Here is a 13,550-nt window from a genome sequence, read left to right on the forward strand (position 1 = left end):
CCCCCACCCCACCCCCCAAAAAAAAAGTCTGATTGAGCTAACTTTAACCCAAAATGAGCATGCTAGATGGGTCAAAAGTGAAATCCAGTTACAACCGAATTATGAAAATGCTACTACTTGTAACCTTGAACCATGCCTTGACCCCTAACATAGTCGTATCAGGCAGACACTTGACAGGTGAGATTGAGTGGGATCCTCTATAACATGGACCCAACCATTTCCACCATTTCTTGTGATGTGTCGATGTGGTAACTGTTGAGATGAATGTAAAGTTCAAAAAGAAAAAAAAAATGTTCTGAATACAAGAAACTTGTCTTTGTCCCTATTTGATTAGTTCTATACGGTTAAAGGGTGTTCTAAGTATTTAGTATGTATTCGATCAAAATTAAAAGTATTTAGTTCACCCGTGGAGAATTCCTTCTCCACTGGTGAAGTGCAATCACTTGATTGGACTCTTGGGTCAGTATTAAACTCCTGCCCCCCATTGACAAAGTCAAAATTACCCCTCCCTAATGCAATCCCATGGTACCGACAGCCATGGTGAGGGAATGGGTGAAGGGAAACTTGGTCCTTTGGTAAATAGTAGTATACAAGATGTCTCTGTATTTTCAGCATTAGACATATAAAGGGGATGGGGCATGGAAGCCTTGTAGTTGAGTTTATTTTCCTTTGAGTTTGAGAAAAAACATAGTTTTCCATTAAGCTTTTCTATTGCAAAATCCTGTCACAAATTTGCGGTGCCAGTCCAGCTATTTTTTTCCCACTCACAGTCCAACTTGTTTCTACTTTGCATGTGGTTCTAGCTACTAAAACAGATTCTGCAGATAATGAATTAATAATAAATCAACTAATCTCATTGTTACTTATTTGAGTAAAAATAATTGGTGCTTGCTTCATAAAGTAGTTGGTCAGATCTCTCAAAAGTTAAAACCCAGAAAATATTCTAAAGACAGCAATATAGATGTGCCACAAGTTCTCAATTTTCTGATTTCCCTCTTTACGCCACCAATCTTTCCAAATTACATAAAATTAGCATAACAATTTTCCTCCTTAAAGATATTATGCTATTTTTTTCATCTCATTAATCCACATCTGTCAAGGAGACTAGATGACCCAAGGTGTCGTCCAGCAAGGAGCGCCAGGACCACTAGGCAGTGCTTAGGGGCCACTTTGACAATTATTCTTTTATAAAAATAAATTAAAAAATATATATATATATATATCTTGAGCGGGAACCTCGGATACAAAAATTCAATATTTTCTACATAATTAAGGAAAAATAAATAATTGCAACAAACATAGAAGGTATTTATAATACTATAAAAAAAGGTATTTATTCCAAAATAAAATAAAATAAAATAAAACTGAAATTTCTTCTCAAGAGGAAGGAAAGAACTTATAAACAAGTTTCAAAAAAAAAATTGAAACCTGGTGCAACATAATCGTCAGAACAAGTAAAAGGACCAATTAAACCAACCAGTAATTCATGTACACCCTTCCTTTTTCATCAAAGAATAACAGATTTCATTTACATCATTACGAAAATATGCCAAAAAATTCATGCTTGATTATTTCAATAAAACATAACAGATGACAAACAAAACTAGGCCACTTGATAAGTTCAATATAGAAATCCAGACATATCTGTCATGAGCTTGTTTTTACCTTTCTGATATAATATCTAATAAGTGGACAAGCCTGTGGCGCAACGGTTAAGTTACACTACTGCAACATGTTGGTCATAGTTTCAAACCTTGGAAACAACCTCTCCTGCGAAGCAGGGGGTAAGGCTGCATACATTTGTCCCTCCCAGACCCTGCAACAGCGGGAGCCTCATGCACTGGGTCGCTCAATAATAAATAATAATAATAATAATATAATATCTAATAAATTTGATTTCAAAAGCTATATCTATCCAATATACCTTGCCAATAAATTTTTTATTTGTTGAAATGGAAAAAGGGGATATCTTCAGAAGGTAAAATCAAACTGAATATTTTTATATCACAAAAGTATTGGTGATGTGCAACAGAAAGGAATATGATTTATTTCTCTCTGTTCTTTCTGGCACTTCTCTGATATAGCAAAATATAAAGAACACTTGCCTGCTTGTAAGTCAACTCTGAAGGTGGGTCATGATATGGATCCACTAGTGCTATCCTATCACCATATCTTTCTTCTGATGTCTTCCAAATGTCTGGGACTGCATTCCATTCGCCAGAGGCTGAGGCATTATCACTTGGAAGCAACATACTCTCCAAAAGAGGTGAGCACCTCCTGACTTGCAGCTCCTCTGACTGCATTTATAGAAACAATCAAACAGATGTTCTGTCAGTCACTAATCCAATGATATTCTGTTAGTCACTAAACCAGAAATTTATCATTGTTTCTCTCTCAAATCCTAAGCTATATCACATGCTAGGTCGTCAACTTTAAAATTCAATAGAAAACAAAAGTAAACTTTGCACAAAAACATTTCCTTGCTTTTTCTTTATTTCAGTTATTTTTGTTGTGGTGGGGACCAGGGATATGAATCAGGTAATGGTCTTTTGCATCTATAAAAGATTTGACGTACTGAAGAATCCATTCTGCAATGATAGAATATGCACAAATAATATAGATATGAAGGGTATTCTTCCCCAATATAGGTTTCCCCTCTGAGTTTTTTAAGGCTCTGTATTGTAGAGCTAGGACTCTAGGAACCTAACTCATAGTAGGATCACAAGTTCTGACAATCAGTAGGTCCGAACACCTGGTTCCAGCAACAAGATAATAGACAATCACCAAAATAATAGCTGTCGGTAGGGTCCTTCATGCACAAGACACTAATCGTCTGAATTTACTTCTAAAGTGGTATTATGTCACGGTAACAGAAAAGTATGGCAGCCTTTATAATCGGCAGAACAGAAAGTGAATAAAACTCAGAAATAGTAACTGATTCAGAATTAGTAACTAGTCTACCCTGAGGGACAGATATCCCTATCGAGTGTAGCTCTCTTTGGACTAAATAGCTCTTCGAAACCTCAGCCACATCTGATGGCTGGATGCTGAGAAATGACAGGGTTTCATAATTAGTAAGTAAAATTCAAAAGCAACTCACTGTAATAGTCAAATCCAGCCTCTGGATAGGGCTTAAAATGCCATCAAAGGAAGGATTATGGAAGGGTACAACAGTTCCAAAATATGGGCATGATCTGATGAACTGATCTGGATATCCAGGGGCTTGAAGACCACTGCAGTAGGAGTCATGGTTTAAAGTATCTCCGATACCGATATGATACCCTCCGATACGTATCTTAAATTTAGCCGACCGATACGATACATGAAATTTTTAAAATCCTTTCGTATCGATATATATGCTATGATATATACCAATATGAACCAATACACCATCGATACGTACTGATACTCTATGGAAAATATAAAATCAAGGTGAAATATACGTTTTGGTATGTATCGGTACGTATCGGTGAGTATTGGTATGTATTGATCTGTACGTATCGGTGAGTATTGGTATGTGTTGATCGGTATGTATCGCTGAGTATTAGTATGTATTGGTGAGTATCAGTAAATATCGATCGGTACGTATCGGTGAGCATCAGTATATACCGGTACAGCGCGCTACGGTCATATAATGGCCAAGATGGGTATTTTTCAGAGAACACGATTTTTTGAGAGGTTTTTGTTCCAAATTTGCTGCTAGCCATATTTCTCTCTAACTAAAGTGGAAATCAAGGTTGGGAACAAGGATTCTACATTTATGGGAAAACTACAAACCTTGAATTCTTAGTGCGATACCCTCAATTTAGTGTTTATACATAATACATGTTATCAATAGTTTTTTTTAACAATTTTTTTTATGCACAAGTGTTTAAAAAGATGTTTCATATCCATTTATATGCATATCTTTAGCGTATCTTAGTGTATCTCCAATACGATACGATACCCTCCGATACGTATCTTAATTTTGGCCGACCGATACCGATACTTTAATCCTTGAGTAGGACACCAACCAATAGAGCCAGTTTCTTGAGTCTTCAACCAGAAATCAATGGAGCAACAGCAGATCACTTTTCTAATGATCAGCAGCAGCAATGGAGTAGTAGAACAGCCTTCGATTCCTCTCAAATATTGGGTATCTTGCAGAACAAATGCTGATGGTCCTTGGTCAGTCTCTCACTGCCTAAGGACTCTCTCCTTCACTGTATCTCACATTCTCACAGCTTTCATGGTCAAGAACCAAGTTTTTTCTTCATAAATCAAATTGTGGCCTTGTCCAACCCCCCCCCCTCCTCTTTCTTAAATAATAAAGCAACTGTCACAAGAATGGAAAGTTCAAAAATAGAAACTGTTATGTAGTTTAACAGCAACATACTTAAAAGGAAAAACAAAAGAACAAAATCCTACTTAACTTCCTATACTAGCCCACTTAACAAAGCTCTTAAAAGGCCAGAACTGGTCCATTAAGTGGGCCTAAAATAAAACATAAGCAGGCTTTAAAAACTGGACTCAATAAGCATAATAAAGCTGGAAATCATAGGGCATTTTAAGGCTGATCTTCATGGCTAAAGCTGGGCTGGAAAGGCTGGCTTATGGGCTTAAAAACTGGCTGTCTCAATGGGGTATTGGGGTTTAAAGACTGGTTGGTGAACAATGATGCTGATCCTTCTTCTCTTCCATCTCCTCTGATCTACATCACTCTGAAAAGTTTCCATCTTGACACAAGAACCAAGAAATCAGTCCTCTCTGTAAATCTCCCATCCTCGTGAGCTTATTCACAAGCTTATATTTTAAGTTCGCAACCGACATTGTGGAGCCACTAGAAGCTTTCCCTTAAGCATCTATATCAATAGAAAATACTTCCATTGCTTTCATATATCAGGAATATAAATGATCGCGAAAATGCCTCACATGACCATCTCCATTCTTAACTGAAATATGGACCATGATCACAGAAACATGCACTCTCACCATCCACAAGAAAAAGCAGTGGTGTGTCTGTTTGCAAAGCCCAAACAACTAATCTTCATAAAAATATGGGAAAGCTTTTGCTCGTTGGACCACCCAGCTAAGCTTGGCTGGGTGGCTATCCTCTATTTTTGGGACAGTAAGGGCCAAACCAACACCCCACCCACCCCCCCCCCAAAAAAAAAAAAAAAAAAAATCGAAATTAGGTCTACCCTTCATTGTCATATTCTCTCTCTTATTCCTGCAATCATGTTTATTAACACCACCCAAACATATATATATATATAAGCTTGGCTGGGTGGCTCTCCTATTTTTGGAGAGTTATGTCTCTTCCAAAAGGAGTCACGTTCATTTGTTCCTCAGGAACAATAATAGAACATAAACAAATTTGGTAACCAGTTCATTTTTCTGTTATTTTGGAATGAACCGGACATCAGGAACACAATTTTTGAAAAACTCATAAACAAATTAAATTTATTTCTCTGCTCCAAAAACAGATCCAAGAAACAAAAAAACAACACCCTTGACCCTCACACCCTGCAAGCAGGACATCGACTTCATCTTCAACTTCCTCCTCTGAAAGCAGGGCACCGACCGCCACCCACCGCTGCAAATCTCCACCTCCTAACAGCTGTCCGTTCGAACACTGCATCACCAGTGACTCTCAAATAAAGCCCCATCCCCCGCTCTCTATCTCTCCCTCTTCAGTCTTTTGCAGATCTGCACATTTGCTCTTTCTCTGATCTGCAAGTGTTCCCCTTTTATTTCCTTGGATTGGATTGCAGAATGCAGAGTAGATGTATCATAGCTTCAAAGATTAATCAATCTTGATGCAGAGAAATCACATAAATGGGCTTATATTATTAGAAATAAGTTTTGGGTTGGGCTATGTATGTGTTGAGCATTCCTTTTGTCAATGAAGGCAACAAGGACTTTTTTCTTTCAACACCTAACACAAGATGGCTTCAAAAAATTTGAATTTGTTAAGGAGGTGGTGTCAACAGAATTAAATAAGGGGGAGAATTGCACCGGCACAGGCACGTTTTGTCAATAATAGATGAATTGTTTCTCTCCTCCTTCATTCACCTATATAAAGGGCTGACAATGAGAGGTTGATACAGAACAAGTGAACAAGAAAGAGTTATGTCGAGTGTTGGGTTACCATGAATGTCCCCAAATTTTATTAGGGAGATGCTGACCTCACTGCAGCCTATCTCATCAATAGGTTGCCCTCCACTGTTCTGGACTTCCACACTACTGTTAGCCATCTTCCGGATCAATCCCTGGTCACTCACCTTGGTTGTGTTTTTTATGCACTTATGCTCACAACTCTACTCCCTCACGGTCAAAGCTTGATCCCCGCACCTTTCGTTGCATCTTCCTTGGTTACTCTCCCTCTCAGAAGGGCAATAAGTGCTACCACCCTCGCTCCCGATGCCTCTTTGTTAGCATGGATGTCACCTTCCATGAGTTTGCACCTTATTATCAATCATCTCTTGAGGGGGAGAATGTAACATCAGAGCTTCCTTCAAGCCCTTTTGTTATTGGCACTCTTCATCTAGACGGGGAGACATCTCTCACTGAAAATAGAAAGGGGGAGACTAATCCCAAGGAAAGTAGTAAGGGGGAGAGTAATCCCAATATGGACTTGCTCACATACTCTCACCAGAAGAAACAGCCTTCAAACAACCCACCATGCCCATCAATGCTCACGGATCCACCTCCTTTGTCTCAGTTAGGTAATTTGGATGCTTCTATTGATATTAGTGACATTGATGTTCCTATTGCAATTAGGAAAAGAGTTAAAGCATGTACTAAACATCCCATTTCTAAGTTTGTTGTCCTATCCGGCCTTCGTTTCCTCGTTGTCTTTTGTTTCTATCTGCAAGGTTGGAAGGAGAAGCAAGCTTAATGGAAGAATGGTACTTGGGAACTTGTTCCTTGTCCGAAAGAAAAGAAGCTCATAGGATGCAAATGGGTTTTCACTGTTAACATAAGGCTGATGGCACCATTGAGAGGTACAAGGCTAGGTTAGTTGCCAAGGGCTTCATCATGGCATCGACTATCAAGACACCTTTGCTTCAGTGGCCAAGATGAACTTCGTTCGTACCTTGTTACCATGTGTTGCCAACTTTGGGTGGAATCTCCAACAGCTAGATGTGCAAAATGCCTTCTTACATGGTGTACAGAGACATTCTACCAGGTTTTGCATCATCGTCAACCGTCGAAAGGTGTGCAAGTTACAGAAATCTCTCTATGGCCAAAAGCAGTCTCCATGAGCCTGGTTTGGTCAATTCCTCATGGCTATGTAGAAATTTCGTTAGAAATAAAGCTAGACCAGTCATACCTTATTTGTCAAACATGAAGGTAGTAAGGTTACTGCTCTCGGATAATATACTGGTATGATGATGCTGAAATTTCCAAAGCGAAAGCTCAACTAGCAAAAGAGTTTGAAATAAAATAGGGACCTCTCAAATACTTCCCAGGAATAGAAGTTTCTCGCTCTAGAAAATGCATCTTTATTTCAGTATATCCTAAACCTCCTTAAGAGACAGGCATGCTTGGGTGTAAACCAGCAAACTGCTCTATCGAGGTCAACCATCATTTTAGCAGCAATTGGCAGCTGACAGAGAAAGTTATTAAAGACTTGTTGGCAGACTAATATATCTCTCTCACACCCAGCCCAACATCACATATGTTGTAGGGATTGCCAACTGATTTCTTCATGACCACATACATCTTATCTTGAGGTTGTATACCAATATCTTAAGATACCTAAAGTATGTGCCCCTAGAAAGGGAATCGTATTATCCAATAATGGCAATCTCAAACTCGAAGCCTTTATGTATGTTGATTGAATGGGTTCAGTTGATGATCAGCATTCGATCCACGAATATTGCACATTCCTTGGTGGTAATCTGATTATCTAAAGGAGTAAGAAGCAATCAGTGGCTTCTAGATCCAATGTTGACGCAAAATATCAGGCAAAGGAGTCTATGAGCTTATCTGCCTCAAGGAATTACTTAGTGATATTGAGATAACTACTGCCGAGCCTATGCGTCTCTACCATGACAACAAGGTCGCCGTCAGTATACCTCACAACCCATTTCCACATGACCAGACGAAGCATCTTGAGATTGGCAGGCATTCCATCAAGGAGAAGCTTGAGCAAGGTTCCATTTGTATTCCTTTTGCCACCTAGGAGAATCAGTTAGCTGATGTGTTTAGGAAGGGGTTACATTACAAAGTTTTTCATCATATGATCTGCAAGTTAGGCATGCATGATACACATACACCAACTTGAGGGGAGTGTTTAAGTGTCTAGGTACAACGTATCTAGTAAATCTGTGCGTGGATGTAGGATAAGGATTGTGACACATCCTTACCTAACATCCCATAATTGTAATCCCTTCTTACAGTATGAATAAATCTGGTGGCCTCTGTCATATAGACAAGCCAATCCATTGCCTCAATCCCTTCTTCTCAATTCTACTTCTCAGTTGATATCTACAACGATGTGCCCCTTCTAATTCTTATAAGCTCGATTGGTTTTGTCGATTCTTTTGATATTTTGAATCATGTGGATAATTGTTGAATTTTTTATGTTTTAAAAAAATGATGATTCAAAATGGGACCGAGTTCTCTTTCACCCATGATGAAGAGAGAATCTCTTAATCCACGGGCTCTAGTGGTTTGATGAGATTCTTGCAATAGTGCCATGGGTATTTGCGATTACATACAATAGGAAGCAAAGGATAATGACACTACAATTGGCTAAATTTTCTTCATCCATGGTGAAGAAAAACTCACCTTCAAAATATTGGTTTCAGTTTTTAAAGTGTGTGTTGGAGGGTTTTGTATATTCCAAATAGGCACCTACTTGACCAATAGGAGTAACTATTGGAAGGCATATCTGAATGGTTTGCCAACATGTCTTATGGAAAAGGCATGGTTTTTGGGCATGTCTATTGGAGACTACCTTTGATGGTATCTTTTCTTCTCCTATAAATGAGAAAACGTTCAGCCTATTTCTCCAATAGTTTTTCAAGATAATCCCAACTTTTGTTTTCCCTCTATCTTTCTCTGTTTATGTCTTTGTTATTATCCATTGAGCACAACTCCAAATGTCCTGAGGAAGCCCAATAAGTGAGTGCAATGACTGGAAGAGATGGTCTTAAAGAGAAGGATTGGTGGAATGACTCAGCCCCATCATTTCCTTAATTTCTGCCTATTTTCCGGTTCATGATGCCATTTATGGTTTTCTTTTCCGTCGACATCCTTTGCAAGTTGTATGCAGTACAAACAAGCTACTCCTTCCCCTTATCTATATTATGGAATACTTTTAACATAATCAATCACTAGCAGGGGCATTGTGGTCGTTCCCTTGGAGTGTTGGACCCAATAGCATCAGGAGGGGCCAAATGTGGTGCATGGATTTGCCCCTGTTTTTCTCTGTCCACTTATTCATCTTCTCTACAGTTGGATTCAAATGGGTACCTATGGCATTTGGTGTTTGTGTCAGTGTTTCTGGTCAGATTGGGATCCCGTTAACTTGTATTATTAGAGGCTAGTTTTGGGTCTTTAATGTGAGTTATATAGTTGAGGCACTTTGTCTTTGTTTTAAATTTCAGAAGTCAACATTCAGTCCCAGCTCCACAATTCTGTCACCACACATTTCTATACCCAGCTCCAGAAAAGTTCGTTTTCTTCTAACCTGATTTCATTAACCAGTACACATTTTCATGAAGAAATTAATATGGATCGTATTCACAATTTTCAAGATTTTATGAAATTTCTGCGATGTATAAACTCGACTCAAAACTCTCATCACAGGAGCCAATAAATGAAACACACTCTGGTTCTACCACCGAATAATTCCATTCCACAATTCAAAATTCATGGTAGAATGAATAAACAAGTTCAGAACAAGCGAAATGGCGATCAAATTAAATTAGATCAGTCATAACCTTATCCAAAATCAGAATAACTAAAAATTAGATTACTGAAAACTTACAAATGTTTTCAATTCGCAGTTGACGGTAGGTCTACGAGCAGCCAAACGAACCCCACGACCTCTACCGAATCTTCTTCTGTACGAGAATTTCGCACTGTTGAGGCAACGATTGGGGAGAAAAAATCCGAATACCGGTCCACGACCATGCTCGAAAGAGCTGGAGACGAGATTGGAATGAAGAGACACACCTGTCATTTGATTTACAGATACAGAGACAGAGACAGAGAAGAAAGAGGACATAGAAGGTTGAGCTGAGACAACAGATGATTGAAAGCTCAATCCAACAAAAGACTAGAGATTTAAGAGAGCTAAAGACGATTTGGGAGTACTTGTAAGACACGGCGGAGAAGACAAAGTGAAAAAGATCGATAAACCTGACAGAGACCACTGGCGTCCCAAACGTACGCCGTTGTCTAAGTGCTGAGTTCCCTCTTTCAGATTTCCCATTTTTCATGAGGAAGGAAATGGGCATTAACAATTGCCAGTCAATGGCGGGAGAAAACAAAGATTTTTAGGGGTAGTTATGTAATTATATTGTTTTAACCGCTCACTAAATCGTGGAACCAATAAAGTATACGTTTGTACCATGTGGATCTCAGATGTGGCGATCTGAAATATTGGATATAATCTTGGGCGCAAGAACCCTGTCGGGGCGACCATGGGAAACAACGCCAGATGCCCTGGTTACTGGGAGGGTACTTAGAAATATCTTCAACGCACAACACGGAGAGGGTTAGTACAGTCATTTCACATTCAGTTCAGTCGGTGCATAATTATTTTACATTAGATTGATAAGGTTTTTTCATATATATATATGGTTTGTCTAGTTGTAACCTAAGTAGCTTACAAAAGGCCTGTAGCCCACTTTTAGTTACCAAAAAGTCCTATAATATGAAATAAATTATTGGTTTAAGGGGATTCAAAATGTAATTTTATATGTTTATATTCCCAATAAAAACTTAAAAACTATTGCACCACTTTTTATGACAAAGTGTTTAAAAAAGGATAGAAATGGAATTTTATCCTCAAACAGACCTATCACTACGTTTGAAATCTAAAATCTCAATTCCTCATCTCTCTAAAGTCCAACATGGGATTGAAATATATATATATATATATATTATACTAATCATTGGGTGATTGGGTCTATTGCTTTGAGTAAGGGTGTTCATTTTCAGTCTGAGCGGGTTGGATTAATCAAGAGAAACATTAAACAAACCTTTATCGATTTGAGTTTTTATCAAATCGGTAAAAAATCAAATTGAACCAAATCAAGCAAATCGAAATCGTAAAAAGCCTTATAACAACTTTAAAAAATTACTAAAAGAGAACATATTACCTACAAGAGGCTATTGATTCAACTCAATAAAAATCGAATCGGTCTGAATTGAAATTGAACTTTGATTTCAATTTTGCCTAATACTAGATAAAATCTAGATCAAAATGACCAAAATCAGAAATGGATCGAATCAATCACAAAAACCTTATAATCAGCCATTCTGAAACAGCCTGGATAGGTATTACTATGGTCGATTTGGATCGAAATTGGTTTATTCAACCAATGATTTTAAACTCGAAATTGAGTATTAAAACAATCCCTCTAGTGATTCCAGTTCTAATTTGACACTAAATTCTAAAAACCAACAACCCAATCCCAAAAATCCTAGAATTGACACTAAATTCTAAAAACCAACAACCCAATCCCAAAAATCCTAGATCTGTCATTCTATAATAATCGGAATTGGGGTTGATCTGAACTAGCCAAATCAACTAGGGATTTTAAACTAGGAATTGGAGATCGAACTAATCATGGTTTCAAGTATCGGTTTGGGATCGATAGTATCGGCTGAGACCGATCCTTGATCCGGATCTTTTCAGGGGTAAAATAGGTAAAAAGTAGTACATTTTATAAAAATTAGGGGTAAAATAGGCCGATACCCACCGATCCCATCCGATCCAAATTGGTATCGAATCGGCATCGATAGAGACCGATACCGATACCGTCCCCTACATCCTTGGAACTTATTCCTATAAATTTTGATCCAAATCGAATCAAAATCGGACAAAAAAAAACCCTAGAATCCCTCAAATCTTAAGACCCACGATCTAGTCCTATAAACTTCATAATCGATTTTAAACACAAAATCAGAGATCAAATCAATAGCTGACAATATCAATCCAAATCCAAATCAAATTGGAATTAACAGAATCAATCCCAAAACCCTTAGAATCAACCTATAAAATATATTATAATTACAAAATTTCACATGTCATCATTATAGTAGTACCAAGCCTACGATATTGCTTTACCCAAAAAAAAAAAAGCCTACAATATTGCCATTTGTCATCTTCTTGGATTTTTCCTTTCTTGAAAACACTAGCATGTTTAATACAATTGATTTCTTTGAAGAGAAAGAGAGAGAGAGAGACATGATTAGAACTATCTTACCGACCTCATCTCTAATGCACAACAATAGAAATTATTGCAATATAATTGATACATGAATTTCTGGAAAGAGGTTTTATTTTCTAAACTTAAAAAAAAAATGAAGTCCACCAGAAATTTTAAACCCTAAAACCCAGAAAAGCATTGGACATGCCGAGAAGAAAGAGAGTCTTTACCTGACTCACTGGAGATGATCTCGCTGAACTTTATGCCATAAAAATCAACCAAGGTAACAGAAAGAATCGAGAGGAGGAAGTCGATCAGTTGGGGCGAGGGGTTGTTCGGGTTGTTTGGGAAGTGTGTATTCATTCTCAAAATTACCCATCGTTTTACCGTTTAAATCAAAGTAACGATACAAAAAATTGAGGTTGAATTTACTTTTGTTAACCTCAAAAGCAATCACAAAATGACAAAATAATGGGGACATAGTAATTTGCTTTTTTGACCTTAAAAGCAATCACAAAATGACAAAATAATAAAAACATAGTAATTTACTTTTTTGACCTTAAAAGCAATCACAAAATGACAAAATAATAGAGACACAGTAATTTAGGTTACAAGGGTTTTGTAACCGGGTGAGTTACATTTAAACATACCCATATATATATATTTTATTTTTGAGGAAAGAACCTTGTCAATTTAATGCAAGAAACATCAGGCACGATAGACACAAAATGACTGTGTTATCCTTGGCCCTATTGCGTGTTGAAGATGTTCACGCATGTGTTTTCATTGACCCATGCATATGTTTGACTTTTTTTGCACCAAAGCAACAAGGTTCTTTCATCTTATTTTTTTGTGAGATACTTTCCTAAAAGCCAATGGCTCTTACATCAGCACATGGGCCAATAGGAACACTAGTAGAAGCAACGACAGAGGTGGAATTTCTACCTTTCATGAGGGGTGGGACGGTGATTCCCCCTCCCCCCTCCAATTGTGTTTAGGCATAGGGGTTACACTACCGTTTAGCCTCTTTTTTTTTTTTTTTTTTTTTTTTTATATTGGATATACTAGAATCTATATGGATTGGCCCTAGGTCAAATGTCAGGTTTAAATTCATTGTATAACTTTTGATGGAACGCTAGCAACATCTGCATGGTCTTAGACCTTTCAATGATTTAT

At 37.7% G+C, this 13,550-nt stretch overlaps 1 protein-coding gene across 1 annotated transcript in view; it reads right to left on the reverse strand.

Moving 5' to 3' along the window:
* LOC122064539 (probable acyl-activating enzyme 16, chloroplastic) overlaps nucleotides 1-10,447 on the reverse strand; it is a 63,181-nt gene extending 52,734 nt beyond the window's left edge. Inside the window, exons 1-2 of the mRNA XM_042628259.1 lie at nucleotides 9,983-10,447; nucleotides 2,106-2,297 (exon numbers count right to left, since the gene is read on the reverse strand). Of these exons, the coding sequence (XP_042484193.1) occupies nucleotides 2,106-2,297; nucleotides 9,983-10,222 (432 nt within the window). The 5' untranslated portion in view covers nucleotides 10,223-10,447. The remainder of the gene's footprint in view (nucleotides 1-2,105; nucleotides 2,298-9,982) is intronic.
* Nucleotides 10,448-13,550: the final 3,103 nt, after the last annotated feature.

This window comes from Macadamia integrifolia, unplaced genomic scaffold (genome assembly GCF_013358625.1).
Source record: "Macadamia integrifolia cultivar HAES 741 unplaced genomic scaffold, SCU_Mint_v3 scaffold1680, whole genome shotgun sequence".
Taxonomy (NCBI): Eukaryota; Viridiplantae; Streptophyta; class Magnoliopsida; order Proteales; family Proteaceae; genus Macadamia; species Macadamia integrifolia.